Source organism: Trypanosoma grayi (assembly GCF_000691245.1).
Source record: "Trypanosoma grayi strain ANR4 Tgr_189_V1, whole genome shotgun sequence".
Taxonomy (NCBI): Eukaryota; Euglenozoa; class Kinetoplastea; order Trypanosomatida; family Trypanosomatidae; genus Trypanosoma; species Trypanosoma grayi.
Genome location: NW_008825808.1, coordinates 1 through 16833, shown reverse-complemented (window position 1 = coordinate 16833; position 16833 = coordinate 1). Strand labels below are relative to the sequence as shown.

The 16833-nt window shown below is 55.9% G+C and overlaps 3 protein-coding genes across 3 annotated transcripts; all 3 read left to right on the top strand.

Moving 5' to 3' along the window:
- Positions 1 to 186: 186 nt before the first annotated feature.
- Positions 187 to 4284, top strand: DQ04_01891020 (hypothetical protein; the record flags this gene model as incomplete). The annotated part of the gene is made up of 1 exon (XM_009311281.1): positions 187 to 4284. One exon carries the CDS (start codon positions 187 to 189, stop codon positions 4282 to 4284), a length of 4098 nt encoding a protein of 1365 aa, XP_009309556.1.
- Positions 4285 to 4743: 459 nt separating this feature from the next.
- Positions 4744 to 6942, top strand: DQ04_01891010 (hypothetical protein; the record flags this gene model as incomplete). Its single annotated transcript, XM_009311280.1, has 1 exon — positions 4744 to 6942. The coding sequence occupies one exon, from the start codon at positions 4744 to 4746 to the stop codon at positions 6940 to 6942; it is 2199 nt and encodes a 732-aa protein (XP_009309555.1).
- Positions 6943 to 8246: 1304 nt separating this feature from the next.
- On the top strand, positions 8247 to 16691 carry DQ04_01891000 (putative phosphatidylinositol 3-kinase; the record flags this gene model as incomplete). Its single annotated transcript, XM_009311279.1, has 1 exon — positions 8247 to 16691. The coding sequence occupies one exon, from the start codon at positions 8247 to 8249 to the stop codon at positions 16689 to 16691; it is 8445 nt and encodes a 2814-aa protein (XP_009309554.1).
- Positions 16692 to 16833: the final 142 nt, after the last annotated feature.

The following is a 16833-nucleotide window of genomic DNA, read 5'->3' as shown; positions in this document are numbered from 1 at the left end:
GTGTGTGTGTGTGTGTGTGTGAATAAGCGTGGCCACCTGGCGTTATTGACAACCAGAGTGCAGCGCAAGAGGAAACATATTCAAAAGGGGAAGACGAGGTGTGGGTGAGGTGCGCGGTGGCGGTGTATCGGTGGTAGCGTCTCCCTGTTTTCTAACGTTGTGCAGCAAAGAGGGGGAGCAACACGCATGTCGCGGTCCGCCCCACCGATGCAGGCGCAACCCGCCGATGTGGTCTTTGAGTCTCGCAGGGGTGGCACGCAGCGAGTGGCGGTGTATCCAATCGAATTTGGCGCCTCCTCTGCTACTCTGGTGCAGCAGCTGGAGAAGCACAGCGGAATTGACTTCAAGCACCAGCAGGCATGCCAGCAGCATTATTACACAGGTGAAGTTGTTCGTGCCGACAGTAGTCACAACTGTGGGAGCAGCAGCAACCTCTTTATCCCACATGGAACAGGTACTTTGGTGTATCTGCTGTACGCGAAGGGTGCTGCCAACTCCTCCGCGAAATCTTCCAAGGTGTCGGTTGGGCTGCCGCCCAGCTTGGTGTCCAGTGAGTATGGAGATTTGGACGATCTGCGCGGCGACACTGTGCTAATTACCTTCACCATTTACAAGGGTACGTTTAGCTACGGCAGGCGGCAGGGCCAAGGGCGGCTTACAGTGTATCCCCGCTACACGCTGGACTGTGCCTGGGACGACGATGCTCCTATACTTGACCGCACTCCGTGTGTTCTGCGCTTCCTCGCCAAGTTTTCCACCGCACCTGACAATTCGACCGCAGACAGGAATATGTTGCGACGCACATCGGCTGCCTCGCGTGGTGATGCCGATCCGAGTGTAACGAATCAGTATGTTGGCATGACGTCCTTGATTTCCTCCGGGGTGACACCGCACCGAGGGTCGTTTGCAGGACTTGCGTGGGCCGAGCAGGTGCGCTTCGTGCCAGACGGTGTGGGTGAGATGTTGTATCCGAACGGTATACGACACTGCGGCTGCTGGCAATGCGGACAGCGGCACGGCTTCGGTGTCGAGTACGACCCGGGCAGCAGCACTGTCTACATGGGTGGCTTTGTGTATGATCACCGGGAAGGGGCTGGTACTCTGCACTACTGCAGCACTGGCATGCTGTTGTGTGGAAACTGGAAGGAGGGGAAGCTTGCCGACACGGCCAACGCAGTTCTTCCCACGTGGCCGTTCACCCTGCAGGGGGCGTTGTGGAAGAGCTACGAGAACTGGACATTTGGCCACGGCACATTGGTGCACTCGTGTGGTTCACTCAGTGGGGTGTGGGAGCCGCTGTTCGTTGCCTTTGACGAGATGCTTTCCTCTGTTGCCGGGATGCAGCAGGATGCATCAACGGGTGCCGCCACTACCGCTTCGGAAGAGGCAGCTCACGACGTCCATGACTATAGCGAGGCGAACAGCTTTCTGCCACTTCTCTCCTTTATGATGCAGCGCGAAGAGTTCATGGCGGTGCTGGTGCCCTTCCAGCGGTGCTTTTACTTTCTCTACAAACCGTGCGACGGTAAGGGGTGGAGGCGGGACGGGGAGTCCATCTCTTCTGAGATGAAGGAGGAGAAAATGGAGCAGCAAGTATCGCCGCTGCATCAGTCTTCGCACGTACGGCTTTCCTCGCCTAGAACGGGTGGTATCGCCATTTCTCGCGCCCCTCTGTTAGCGACATGTGATGACGGACCTCTCCCACGGCAGAGCCCGCTCGGCAGTTACCACAATCGTCTCCTGAGCCCGCGTCGTAAGCAGCAACAACAACAACAACAACAGCAGCACTCCGAAGTGGAGTCCAAAGAAAGTTTATCCCCGTTTCTCGCACAGCTGCGCGCGCTTGGCCGCGATTCTCGTCGCGGGGGTGCGTCGCCGCTAGAGCGCAACTGCTCGTGCCCCTCGTGGTGCAACGAGGTTGGGGTGGGTGGTAACTGTGGTGGCGATCGCAGCCTTGGGGATGATATTGGCTGTTTCCACACCGAGAGAGTGGCGGAGGGTCTGGCCACGCGTATGCCTCTGACGAATATGTTCGAACGCGCGATGCATGATCTTGCCTCTTTTGTTTCCTCAGTGCGATTACGACTCCTCTCGTATGTCGCGGCACACCCGGCTGCGTGTGATGTGTCTGTGAGTAAGAATGTCCTCGCCGTCTGCTGGGACTCGGTTTATTCCCTTGTAGCGCCGGTCGTTTACGAACTTGCGGCGGCAGCGGAGGCGGAGGCGGCAGCTGCCACAACGTTGGCGCTCCAGCGCTGTGTTGCACTCCGTCGTGGGGACTTTGTCCCGGCTGTTGCATCGGCGGAGTGCTACAGCACTGAAAAGGCCGAAAAACAGCAGCAGCTGAGTGGGGAGGAGGAGGAGGAAGAGGAAGTAAAGATGAGGTGCGCGAGGCTGTTCGCGTCGCCTGCTATTCACTTCCGACGCGTTGAGGAGCAGACGACGCATGGGCGGCTGCTGCGGTTCGGTCCCCACGTCGGCAGCAGGAATGACATCCCAGCGGTGTACGCGTCTCCGGCGGATATGTTTGGTGCCGTTGCGGCAATGTGGCGTCACGCACGGCGTCACTCCCCGCGGAGTTCTCTTATGCAGGAGCGGTGGATGAGTAACGCCATCGTAAGCGCATTTGCCAATGCAGCTGGGTGTGGTCCGTGTGACGGGCTCAGCCCTGTGGCGGTGCTGCGTGTGTTGCGTTTTCTTGCGTGTGATGTCAGCCCACACTACCCGTTTCCAAGCGGGAAGAGCGACGAGTGTACAGAAACCGGCAGCAGCAGTCGTGATGCGCGCAGCATGGGAGAGCATTCCTCACGCAGCGGCGCCACACACTACAGCAGGCACAACAATAATAGTAACAACAAAAAGGACGATACTTGTGCCGGTGACGCGAAGGATGGGGTGGCGGATGTGGAGGGCGTGTCAGGAACCTTCACGACGTCATTCTCGACATCAAGGGGGGTGGTGGAAGTGCTCTCGGTTCTGACCGCAGCCAGCGACGGTTTAGAGCGGCTGCGTCATGTGTATCCAACTATCCGCTTCAGTGTGTTACATTCCCACGCAGACAAGGGCGCCAGTAATGGGGATGGAGATGACTGCAACAAGATGGGTGTTGTCTATCCATTGGATGAGTTGGCAGTTCGTACGAGATTTGTACTTTTTGCTGCTGTTCAATTTGTACAGCAACACTGCAGAAGTAAGCAAGACGAGCAAGGGGAAAATGATGGGAACATGAACAACGGTGAGGCGGCTGTGACAGAGCCCACTGAAAATGATAGTGCGATGACAACGGCTCAGTGTATTCAATGGGTTCTTCGTTTGCCCCTGCGTGACATGCAGCAGGCACTGCGGGAGCACGTGGAGGAGCGCCGCAGTGATGTTCTTCCTGTGCAGGACGAGAATAGGGGGGTCGTCGCTGCGGACCAGCAGCAGCAGCAGCAGCATCTGAGTGCCCCGTCGTCTGAAGTGCTTTCGTGGGTCTTGGAGTGCATTGGCGATGTTTTGGAGTCCTCCCACTACCCGGCAACTCCAAAGAAGTGTGTGGCCCCAAGGGCTGCGTCAAGGCAGCAGCAACAGCAACAGGACGCATCTCTATTGGGCTCATCGGTGAATGAGCAAAATGCGGATGCTGTAAGTCCCATGGCAGCTCCTTTGAAGCCATACCTGGGTGACCCTGTTTCCGTTGCTACTGCAGACCCAGCGACCAACAGTGGCGAGGGGACGCGGTACCTATCGTATCAGTGGACACACTTCCTTCCCATAGTCATTTCTGCTTCTAACCGCAGAGCAATCATCCCATCCGCTGAGACATGTGATGGTAACACCAACTCATTTACATCTTCAGAAGCAGCAGGAGCAGCAGCAAAGCAAGGTGCGCCAGAGTTACTCACGGAAAATGAGAGTCTGCAATTCTCGTTGCTCCAGCGGCACCTTGCCGATCTTGGTATCTTGGTAGATATGCATATGCGTTTCTGCTACGACAATGAAGAAGATGGAATGATTCCGACCCCTCTGCGCGGTACCATGGGAACGACGCCTTCTCAGGAGGCGGGTGCTGCTTTTGGCATGGGCCTGTCAGCACCGGCAATCCCGACCGAGGCGGCTCGCTGCGTTGGCAAAGAGGCAACACTTTCTTTCCAGGTGGATCTTGCGTTTTGTGGCACTCGGGCGTGGGAATTGTTGGCGGATGTTTGGATCTCGGTCCTGCTTGCGTCACGTGTCGGCAGCGCAGCCGCTCAGCACACAAGGCGCAAATGCGTCCGCACCGATGTCCTAGAGAGTGTGAATTGAGTGCGCATCGACGTGCGTGCGTGTGGGTGGGTGGGTGGATGAGTGTTTGGGAGCAGCAGAAGAAGCAATTCATCACGTGGGAATGATGTGTCTCTTGTTATATGTCAACTGGTGGTGCCACAGTCGAATGCGTTGGTTTCATATATATATATATATCTACGCATGTGTATGCGCATAGATGTATGTATGAACGTACTGAATGGGGATATCCCTCTAGTGATAAACAACACAAGCGCACACATCTCTTGGTTTTATTACTGTTTGCTTTAGTCAGTTAGAGTGAGAGAGAGAGAGAGGGGGGGACCTGTAGTCCCACCAGCGTGTTGCGGCAGGTTTCGCCCCACATCACACATTTTAAGCACAGATATAGAACAAAAGGGAGAGAAATACGCGCACACATCCATATATAGATATATTTATTTATATCGTGTTTGGTTGTTTTTACATATGGCCTCGTACATGGCTTACAACCGCGCGTACACTGGTCCCGATTACGTCGCCTCCGGCACGCCCGACGACACGAGCTCTGTCCAGAGCGGCACGTTGCCGCCACCGCGCTCGACCAACGACACGCTTATGATGCACCAACATCAGCCGCTACAGCAACGCCCCGCCTTCGACTGTAGCAGTAGCAACAGCGACGGCATCATCAACACTCCGTGGCGTGACAACAACATGAAGGCAGCGGCGATGAAGGTGGTGTACAGGGAGCAGCGTCGTGGCATCAACGTGCCGGCGGTGCAGGTGCCCAGCACGGCCTACGCGCAGCGGGTCGCCAACAACAACAGCGACCGGAACTCGAGCATCAACAACCGCAATACAACACTGGATGATACGTTTGAGGAGATCTACACGCAGGAGGACCGCACCACACGGCAGACCAGTGACGTCCGCCGCCCACTCAACCGCAGGTTCGATGATGAGTCGTATGACGAGGACTACGACAGCTACGATGAGGATGAGGATGACAGTGATGATGATGAAGAGGAGGATGTACCGCGCATTCCCATTATCTCTGGCCGCGGCAGCGGCCATGTCCTGCGTGATATCCTCTACGGCACGCCCAGGGCGGGTGGGCCGCAGCCGACGCGACAGCAACAGGAAGGGCAGCCGCACCAGTGGTCCCCGTATCAGGCGCGTGAGCGGGACCGCTCGCTGACAAACGATTCGTACGTGTGGTCACCGCACCACAGCGATGTTGAGCAACCGTCCGCTCATTCTTCAGCGCTGCATCAGCAGAAAACGCAGCACTATCGTCATCGCCGGCATCCTTCGCATCACGACCGCCAACGTCAGTTGCCCTTGAGCGGGGAATACGCGAATGGAGAGCGATGGAGAGAACCTGTGTCGTCCCACCAACACAAGCGGCAGCCGACCGCCGACAGGTTTGCAGCCGATATGGCCGCACCAGCGGCTTCAAGAGTGCAACATAAGGCTGAGTCGTTCACCACAGAGCGGGAGCGGACGCCAGTGCAAGATGCTGCCGATTGGGACTCGCAGCGGAGCGACAAGATGGCGCATACGCCGCTGCCTGATGACGCCACCCCGCGCCGCCATCAACGTCACCGCTACCGTCATCATCATCATCAGCGTCATTCGCCGTCGTCTGCGTCGAGGGTACGGAGTGAAACGCGGCGTAGCACTTCCAGGCATGAGAGAGCCCCTTCTGAGATCCGCCGGCGCAAGAAGTCGAAGAAGCATCATCATGAAGAGGAGGAAGATGAGAGGTTGGAGCACTCACCCTCGTCCCCTGCTGCAGCACACAAGGCGCAAACGCGTAAGCACAGGCGCAAGCATGAGGTGGGCAGCGACGGCATGGCGAAGGCGGAGAGGGACAAACCCAATGGAAAGAAGGCGGAGGGGGAGAATGAGGCGGGCACCCAGGAGCAGCAGCCCTCGGATGACGCTATTGATGAAGTCGAGGCGAAGGCAAAGAAGGAAAAAACCCACTGCTTTACCTGTGTTGGCAACTCAAAGGACAGGGAGGAGAAGAAGGCAAAAGAAAAGGAAAGGAAGGCGGAGAAGGCAGCAAAGAAGGAGGCAGAGAAGGCAGCAAAAGAGGAGAAGAAGGCAGCAAAGAAGGAGGCGGAGAAGGCAGCCAAGGAGGAGAAGAAGGCGGCCAAGGAGGCGGAGAAGGCAGCCAAGGAGGCGGAGAAGGCGGCCAAGAAAAAGGTGGATAAGGAAAAGAAGACCAAGAAGGAAGAAGAAGAGGAGGAGGAGGAGGAGGATAAAGAGGGCCCCTCTGGCGGATGCTGTTACGTGAAGAAAGAGAAAAAAAGCACGAAGGAAACGGAAGGCGCGGAAAAGGTCATGTCGGGGAAGCAGCCGCGTGCCAACACTAACACCAAAAGCAGCAGCAGCAGGAAGAAGGACGGCACGGTAGGAAAGAGGGAGAAACGCGAGCCGGCCAACACGAACGGGAACGCTGCAGCCACATCGCCGCCCCTGCGCCGCAGGAGGCCCCCATCATCGATCACGTCTTCTTCTATGGTGTCCAGCTGCTCAACCTCTTCGTACGAGTTTTTGGATTCGAGCCCGCGCCCTCGTGCCACTGGTCGCCGCTCTGCTACTGTCGAGCGCCGCCATCGTGAGTCGGAGGGGCGATCGTCACGGCACCGCCGCCGTGGCGGCGTAGAGAACTGGAGCGATGTAGACTAGAGCGGTGTGATGATGTGGTGTGCTGCTGCTCCTGGTGGTGGTGGTGGTGGTGGTGGTGGTGTTGATGATGAATGGACGGGGGTGGGCCGAAGTAGAGGTGAAGGGAGCACTCCTGTGTGGCGCTCCAGATGGGATCTATAGAGAAGTATATATATAAATATAATATACGGAGGCTGTGTTGGTGATCACTTCACTCGAATCTCTCTCAAGAAACCTGTTTCTATGGTTTTATTTGTTGTCTGTGTGTTTCCCCCAGCCCGTGTCACTTTGTTTCATGCGGTGTGTGTGTGTATGTGTGCATTTATGTGCACGTGTGGATTTGTTGACACGTTATAAGCACAGGCCATTTTTTTTTTGCTTGTCTAACAGTTATTGTTATTGCTGCTGCAGTAGTGTCACCACTCACGTCGCACCACGTGAGGAGGCATCGCATGACAAATGGGGCTTTGGGTGTGCTAAGCTTCTTCTGCTTGCAACAGCAGCAGCAACAGCAACAGCAGGGGCAGCCGCAGTAGTGTCTCTCAGGTTCTCAATCTTTCTTCCCCCTCGTAGTTGGGAACTGGGTGTACTTGTGTTGTGGGTGTTGGCTGTTGGGAGAGTGAGTAGGTAAGAGAGAAGGGAAGAAACTGAAAGAGAGGTTAGGGTGGTATGTCTGTTGCAGCCCATCTTAAATACATTATAGGTTACCAGAAGATAAACCAGCATACACGCATAGGCGCACCGACACGGAAGCAAAGATACATATAAGCTCGTTGGCAACAAGCAAAGACATGGACAACAACGACGAGCCGTAGAACTTAAGAGTGCGCAATGGTGCAAAATCACATCTGTGCTTTTTCTCTGTGTGTCTGTATGTGATGTCTACACTACACGTACAACAGAACTGCATACACCTGGTTACTCACCCCTGGATATAAACACACACGCAAACATGCACGCTTCCGTCTGCTTTCCTCTTACGCCCTCCCACCCACCCACCCACACACACAAACAAACACAAAAACATATGTCTATGCATCAAAGCTTGTCGGCGAAGGATAGGAAAGGAAGCTCCCAGCGCCAAAGGCAAAGGAAGGCGTGGAGGGAGGTTCTAACAAAAGGCTCCAGGGAAAANAAGGATAGGAAAGGAAGCTCCCAGCGCCAAAGGCAAAGGAAGGCGTGGAGGGAGGTTCTAACAAAAGGCTCCAGGGAAAACGTTAATAACACAGAGTCAACAATTAGGTCAACAAGGAAGCATTGTTAGTGAAGTGTGATACAGTTGAGGGTTGTGTGCGCGTCTGTGACCTTTAGGCGGGTGTATAAAAATGTACACTGCGCTGCGCCGCCCGCCTTCAACAGGGCTTAACGGCGCTGGCGCCCCTGCCACCGCCGCTGCTGCTGCTGCCACTCCTGCCACGACTTCTTCTACTACTGTGGCGGCAGCCGGTTCCGCTGCTGGTGTTGGTGGGGGTGACGGCGGCGGCGGCGGCGGTGGTGGTAGGCGTGGCGCCGTAAAGAGTCCGATGCCGGAGGTCGCCAATGGTGGGTACGTGCCCTTGTCGTCCAACGTCATGGTGGGCGCCACTGACGCGGGTGACGAGGAGGTAAAGCAGCTGCTGAAGGAGCTCGAGTGTTCGATGGGCGGCCCGCACGCAGAGGCGGTAATGCGTGATGCGGTGTGGGCCATTGAGCGTCGCGCCCTCGCGAGCTGTGACCCACTGAGCCGAGACCTCCTCCTCGAGCAAAGCATTCGCGATGCCCTTTCCGAGCTCTCGCGGTCTTCGAATCCCAAACTTCTCTTGCTCGCCGTAGACTTCATCGACGCCCTCCTCGTGGTGCCGTACACCAATCCGCAGCAGAAGTTCACACGTCTGTGCCGCAGTCTCTTCATTGTGCTTCACTGTGGAATAGAGAAGCCCGCAAAGGAGGCAAAGCGTGTACTGAAGCGTATGCTCGCGATGGATCTTCACTTCAGTCCCTTCGACCCCCCACTCAAGTCCTTCATCACAAAGGAGCTGAAGGACAATTGTGAGCTCGCCCTCATCCAGCTTCATGGTCGCGCGCAGCAAACGAAGGCGCCATTCGTGGCGCAGTTCCTTGCTGTCATGCTCGCGCTCGATGCGACTGCAGAGGTGAACCCGCGCTACATGTCTGGACAGCTGCGCCCGCACGCGGTGCAGCTTGCGACAGCACTTGCAGGCTCCTCCGATGAAGTGCTGCGCCGCGCCGCGTACGACTGTTTGGTGGCGATATTTAGTCACACGAGTGCTATGCGGCACAAAGAGGTGCTGCTGGAGAGCCGGCGCGTTTTGGATGACGCGATTCGCTCCCTCAACACAAGTCACAACAACGAGAGTAGTATCATCTCTACCATGCAGTCGCTGCGCGCGCTCATTATTAGCCGCGGTGTGCATTGCATGGAGAAGCAGGTGCAGATTTTACCGCAGTTGTGTGTACTCGTGACGGAGCAGCACCGTGTCTCCAAGTCTCAGGCGGTGCGGATTGCAGTCTGTAATCTCGTTCCGGTGATTGCGGAGACCGACATTCTCTCAGCGGCGCGGCGTACCACGTACTGTGCCATCATCATGGAACCCGTCAAGAATGTTCGTGATGAAAAGAATAAGGATTTGGAGCTGCACAACGTTGCCACATTCATCAAAAATGTTGGCTACGAGGTTTTGGATCCCACTAATCGAACGAACCTTGATTCCATCCTGTTGCGCTACATCACACGGCGGGAGACGCAAGAAGAGTGCTGGCATCTCTTGGCGGCTATCTGCAGTAACCCGACTCGGGCAAGCTGGCGGCGGGGGCAGATGGGAAATCGATCAACATGGTCTATTGCTAGCTTCTCGGCAAGTAGGGGCGAGGTACCGCTGCCAGTAGAGAGTAGTCCGTCCAATCAGAACTCTCCTTGGGTCGAGAGCGTAGCGCCGAATTCGATAACCAATGGAATATCCAGTGGTGCTAACAAGCAGCAGGTGCTCATGCAGCACATGGATACTTTGGTGCGCCGCTGCATTCCGCACTTAGCAAATGCCGTGCTTTCTGCGGAGCTCGTCCAGTACGTGGGGTTAGTGGGGGAGCATATTCCCTCCGTGAGCGCGGAGCTTCAAGCTGCCCTTGAAACCCTTGTCGACCGCAAACTAAAGGACGAAGTTCGAGACCCCAAGAGAACAGAGGGGGAATCCGGTGTGACGCATTCGTTACGCGAGGGATACGGCTCTTCCATGGTGGGCACATCCCAGTTGGGGCTGCAGCAAGACACAGCGCAGGCTTCAACCTTCAGCGGTGCCAACAGCGCGGTGGGACGGCTGGCGCAGTACTTCCTTCCGCCAGCTTCGGCTGAAGCGGGCAATGGCAACAACACTAGCCGCATCGCTTCGAATGGTGGTGGAAATGGCGCTGGCAGCGGTGTGGTCCTTTCTGAAATATCTGCACGAAGTGCCGGAACGGCGCTGCAGCCAAATTTGGGGAATAATTCGATGTCTAATGGGACAACAATGATGGCAGCAGCAGCAGCCGGGGTGGGGGCGGGAGGAAGTGGCATGTCACCACCACAGCCGGTGGGGGCGTCGGAACTGAAGATTGCCCTCGAAGTGTTTGGGAAGCGGCAGATCACATCTGTTCAGCAGCTAGAGGAGGTGCGGGGCTCCATCATACACTACCAGCGTCACCCAGACGCGCAGGTGCGGCAGCAGTGCAGTACTTGTGTCGTGGAAGCACTCAGCCGCTGGACGTTGTACGCGAAGCAGCACCGCACCTCTACTTACTCCACCCGCGTCACAGAGATCCTGGAGCTCTACCTTAAGCACGTGGTGATGGAGTTGGACCCAAAGGTACGGCTTATGGAAGTCACGCTGCTCGCAGACGCCGTGGAGCTGCGTTCATTTCTGTTGGAGCAGCGGATTCTTAAGACACTCATGAGTTTCTTGCATGACACCTCCCATGTGCGTGAGAAAACGATGGAACTCCTCATCGCGCTGACGCAGGAACCACGCTCGGGACCCTCAGCGGAGTCACTACAGCGAAGCCTGTTGGTTGTTGTAGAGTCGTGCGTGGTGGCATTGGAGTACTCCACTGACCCACGTATACTCATCCGTCACATGTCTGATTTGCAGACGCTCGCCAAGTTCAGCCTGGAGCCGCTGATGGCGCACCTGCACCGCACCTTCATTGCGTTTCGCAAGCAACTGGCTGAAGAGGTAATGGCCGACGCTATTGCGTTATCGATCCTCAAAGCCCTCTCAACTATACTCGCCGCCTTTGCGAATAACCGAGAGGTTATGCTTCAGTACCAGGAAGATGTGGTGGAGCTCTATATGCCAGTGGTGGGTATTCTCCGCTCGAGCACATCGACCTCGCTGAGTCATGCCGCCATTGGCGTGCTGGTGAAGATGCACATTATAGGTGCCTCTCCGCAGGAGTGGAATGCGCCACAGGTGCATGATCTGCTGCAGTCCATCACAGCCGTCTACATTGGTGCCACCAACAGCACGGAGGAGGAGCTGGAGCAGGTGCTTACGCTTTTTGGTCAACTAGGCGCTGTTGATCCATCTACAAAGCCTGAAGCTGTTGCAAAGAAGAAGGACGATGAAGCGGCTATTCAGGATGATGCCGATTTGGAGTTGACGTACGACTACACTGTGATCGTGTACCGTGATTTAAGCCGTATGATAGACCTTAGTCTCTCTGAGACGGTATGCAGGCAGGCTATGCACACTCTGCTGCACCTTGTGCAAACCACATCAGACAAGAAGGAACTTATTGGTGGAGCCCACGCGGTGAAGGCAGTGCTGCAGATTGTGAAGCGGGCAAACGACACTCCATCGCTACGGATAGAAGCCCTGCATATTATGGCTGCCATTACCTCCCTTCGACATGAAAAAATCTCCAAAACACTTCTCCCTGAAATTGTAGTGCTGCTTGAGCAGCTGTGGCACACACACGATCACGCCCTTTTCCGCGCTGTGTTAGATGTTGTGAGTGCGCTGAAACCTGGCAATCTATCAGGGAAGGAGCAGTCGGAGGTATGGCCGTGGTTGTACCCACGCCTTGTGGACGTAGCTCTTCAGGACCGTACTGAGTCGCGTGAGTTCTGTCTCCGTGTTGTGGGCATTATTTTTCACGCCAGCTACATTCCCCCGCACTGCATTTCCATCCTATTCCCGATGCTCATGCAGTTCGTGCAACAGTTCGATCAACTTGTAGAGGTGCGTGCGCTGTCACTGTGTGTCTCGGTACACATCGTGTGCGATCTCAAGGCGGTGCAGCACCTCTCCTCGCTTCTGCATGCCATTCGCACCCTCACGCGTCACTGCGAGATGAGTGAGGACCTTGGCCCACGCCTTTCCACGGCTATGGTGCGAGACTCGCTCAAGGTGCTCGCTGCCCTCTACCCAAATGGCAAAGCGACGGTACGTGCGTTGCGTGAGCGGCTGCGTGACGCGGAGGAGGCGGGAAGCCCAGACCCCATCGACTCGTCCCGCAGTGGCAACGACCTAACTTCAATGAGCGAGGAAGCGTCGGAGCTGCCGTACCTGCGCCAGTACCGTCAGCAGCACCAACGGGAACTTCGATGTGGCAACCACTACCTCGACCAGCAAGATGATGAAGGCTATGAGACGTACCCACAGGGGCAGCAGGACATTACGCTATTCATGAAGCATGTGGAGTTCGGGTTGCGAGCGAAGGACAACAAGTGGCGGGAGTGGTTGGCGGAATTTCAGAAGAACATCATTGTGGTGTCGCCTCACCCAGTGTTCCGCATGATGGTGGATCTCTTCGACAAGCATGAGCCGTTGCGCCGAAAGCTATTCCATCCATCCTTCAAGTGCTTCTATGAATCCCTTAACGCAGAGCACATGAAGAAGGTGAATGAGGTGCTCAATCTTGCCCTTCGATCAGCCGACAGTGAGGTGGTGTCAAAGTGTCTCGGCCTCGCTGACTACCTCGATCACAACCCACCAAACATCAAGGAGCCAGTGCTGTTGCATCTGCGAAGCCTTGAGAGCAATGAAACTGGAATGCGTCCCACCACTCTTCCATCGTCGTCAGAGCACCAGGGAAAGGTTGTCAGCGAAAACTACAGTTTGGATTCATTATCAGTATCACTGGGGTCACCAGATGAAGAGCTGGTAACAAGAGAAGGAACAATTCTCATTGATACAAAGGGCGCCATTCCAAGCTTCACCAGCAATGCACAGGGTGTGAGGAGCAGGAGTAATAATAACAACAACACCAATAACAACGGCCTGATAAGTGCATTGCTCTCAGGTAATGAAGAAGTCGAGGGAGACTTCCATCCAGTGGCGTCCCCCATAACGGCTAAGCCACGTTCTTCACTAGCCGCGTCGTGCACGCGTGCCCCGCCAATCCCCAACACTGTGAATCCACTATTTGCCACGGATAGTCTTGTGGAGGCGGCGCAGCGTACGCATATGTATGACAAAGTGATGAGCTACCTCGAGAACAAGATGTTGCCTGTTTTCGAGAAGTATCGCTATAGGCGCCGTGTACCAAAAGAAGCGGTCCACGCCGTTGTGCTACCACTTGCGTGGATGTACAGCAAGCGTGAGATGCAAGACTCTGTCGTTGGTCTCTTCCGCGCTATCCGGTACAAGAGTGAGGACGAGGATGGCTTCAGCTACGAACTGTTGCAGTGGTGGGATGTGGCACAGAGTGTCTATGCCGCCAAGGTGCGGGACCTCAGTAAGAGCAGCTTGGTGGATCTAGAAGGATACGTGCGCACGCTCTGTTTGTGTGGGGAGTGGGAGAAGACGCTGGACTTCGTCAAAGCCGTCTGCCCACAGCTTGCGCAACCATCGTCGACAATTGCACAGTCCGGTGCCATGGCAGCGTGGATTCTTGGTGAATGGGGGGACGTACGGCAGCTGACGGAGCGTGTTCCACTCAAGGAGAAGGGCAGCGCTGCACTGCGCCTCTTTTTTCAGAGTGCGGCGTACTTTCACGACGAGTTTTACCAATTCCGCCGTGACACAGATGCTGCTCCGCGGGTGGAGTTCCTTCACAACACCATCACGCGTGCTAAAATCGAAGTGGATGAGAGCCTCAAGACGCTTCTTCCGCTCAGCTACGCCCACGCCTATGAGAATCTTACGTTGCTTCAACACTTTACTGAAATGGAGGAGCAAATTGCGTACGTGAAGTCAGATTCGGTGATATTTCGCGAGCAGTTGGTAGACAGGTGGAAACGGCGATTCGCCGCACTGAAACCGGACTCGCTGATGCCTAGTCTGCGCTCACTCATGGTACACTCCCTCGTGCTGCAGCCCAGTGAGATGTCAGAGATGATTGTGAATTTTTGTGAGCGCATGGGAACAAACTACCCGCAGCTCTCTAAATGGGCCATGGCGTGGTTGCAGCAGGGACAGTTCCCGCGTGGTAGTCACCATTACAAGAGCGATCACATGAATCCCGATGCTCCGCTAAGCTCTGAGCCATCTGTGGCGATTGTGTACATTGGTCAGGTGTGGAGTGAGGGTCGACGACAGGAGGCGGTGCGCATGATGGAAAAATTTCTTGAAGAGACGCGCCCACGCCTTGAGGAGACGCGTCCGCTCTGCTACGGAACTGCCCAACACCGGCTGGGCTCATGGAAACAGGATATGCGCGCGGACTCCTTCTGGAAGAGTGATCACCGGCAAGAAGTGCTACGGCACTTTCACGAGGCAATACGCGCGATGCCAGAAAGCTACGAGGTGTGGCATAGTTGGGGTCTCATGAACTATCGCGTGCAGCAGCGCGATCACTCCCTCACACCAGAAGAGCAGCACCTGTTTGTGGAAGCCGCGCATCAGGGTTTTGTTGCAGCCATTTGCCGCTGTGCAGGACCCTCCACCGCTCTTCCTGGTGTCATGCGTTTACTGCATCTATGGGTTTTCCATAATGGCATGTCGCTGCTAAAAGAGACGGTGGCCGATAGCGTCTCGCGTATCCCCACGGATTACTGGGTGCAGGCTATCCCGCAGCTGATTGGCCACCTCAGCAATAGCAGCCATGATGTACGTGAAGTGATCAGCATGATTCTACGACATCTGTGTGAAGTGCATTCGCAGGCGGTGGTGTTTCCGCTACTGGTGGTGTTTATGTCAGACGATGGTTGTGGTGGTCCGCAGCTGCGCCGGCGTGAGCTTGCGCAGTCGATAATCAAGCACCTCCCAAAGCGTATTCGTGCCGACGCAGAGCTTGTGGCGAAGTTGTTGATTGACGTCTCTGCAATTCCGATTGAGAAGATACGCGAGAACCTCAGCGCGGTGGCGACGGCATGGAATCCCAACGCGGAGTACGAAGAGGACCCGGAGGAGGTGCGGCGGCGGCTTAAGTCAGTGCTCGACATCTTCAGCGCCCACCGCCGCCACATGCTCTACACCGTTGGCGATATTGGACAGTATGTGGAGATGGTGCTCGACGATGAGAAGCACGGCGACCGCGAGAAGGCAAGCAGTATCGTTGGCCAGCTGGTGGACGAAATCACGAAGCACATTTCGGAAAAGTTGGGCAAGGAGCCACAGAAGGCGATGGAGCCACTGTTGAATCTCCGTAACCTCTGTATTGCGGTGTTTGGCGAGTACGACATTCAGTACACGAACTTCCCTACCATTGCGTCGTTTAGCTCCAAGTTGGATGTGATTCCGTCCAAGAAACGGCCGCGGCGTATTCGCCTTAGTGGGTCCAACGGCTGCATGTATACGTACTGCCTCAAGGGTAATGAGGACATTCGCATGGATGAGCGAGTCATGCAGCTGTTTGGAATGGTTAATGTGCTGCTCAGTGATGCGCACACACCGAGTAGCGCCTTCATTCGCCGTTTCCCTGTTATTCCGATCAGTAACAACGTTGGCCTCCTCGGTTGGGTGGAGCACGCCAACACGATCAACAACACCATCTGCATTCACCGCAGCACAATCTCAAAGGTGCGCACACACCAAGAATCCGCTGCGCTGCGCTCCTATGTGGAATCCTTCGGCAACTGGGAGAAACTGAGCATGATTCAACGCACAGAGGTGCTGGAGTACATCATGACGGAGCCGGAATGCGAGGCTGTGGATGTTGCACGTGCCATGTGGCACCGCTCTAACACCGCCGAGCAGTGGCTTGAGCGCCGCACGGCCTACACACAGTCATTGGCGACCATGTCGATGGTGGGCTACGTGATGGGGCTTGGCGACCGCCACCTTGGCAACATCCTCCTCTGTATGTCTACTGGGAAAATTGTGCACATTGACTTTGGCGATAGTTTTGATGTCGGTCGGCTGCGCCACGTGCTGCCTGAGACGATCCCGTTCCGCCTCACGCGGATGCTGACCAACGCGATGGAGGTGTTCGGCGTCAACGGCGTGTTCCGCGCGTCCTGTAACCGCACCCAGACGATACTGCACAAGAACCGCGACAGCATCATGGCCCTCCTCTCGGCCTTCGTGCACGATCCCATTGTGCAGCACAAGGGGAAGATGAAGAACATGATGGAGAAGAGCCGAACCCCGCAGGACATTGCGGAGCGTATTCGCAATAAGCTGCGCGGGACAGAGATGGCGGTTGAGGATGAGGACCTGACGATCTTCAACACGGTGCCAGAGAGTGCGCGTCGGCCGGATCTGCTGTACATGTCCAACGCCTTCAACGACGCGGCTCGGCGGCCCCTTGGCAAATGCCTGACGACGCCACAGCAGGTGTCCATGCTTATTGACGAGGCCACGCGTGTGGAGAACTTTGCCGCACTGTACTTTGGCTGGGGTCCACTCTGGTGATTGCACTGCATCGCACCATTAGTTTGATTTCCTTTTTCTTCGTTTGTTTGTTTGTTTGTTTTGTGGTGGATGAGGAAGAGGAGGGGGTTTGTGTGCTTGTGGTTTGTTTATTTCCCCCTCCTCCTCTCCCCCCCCCCCCCCC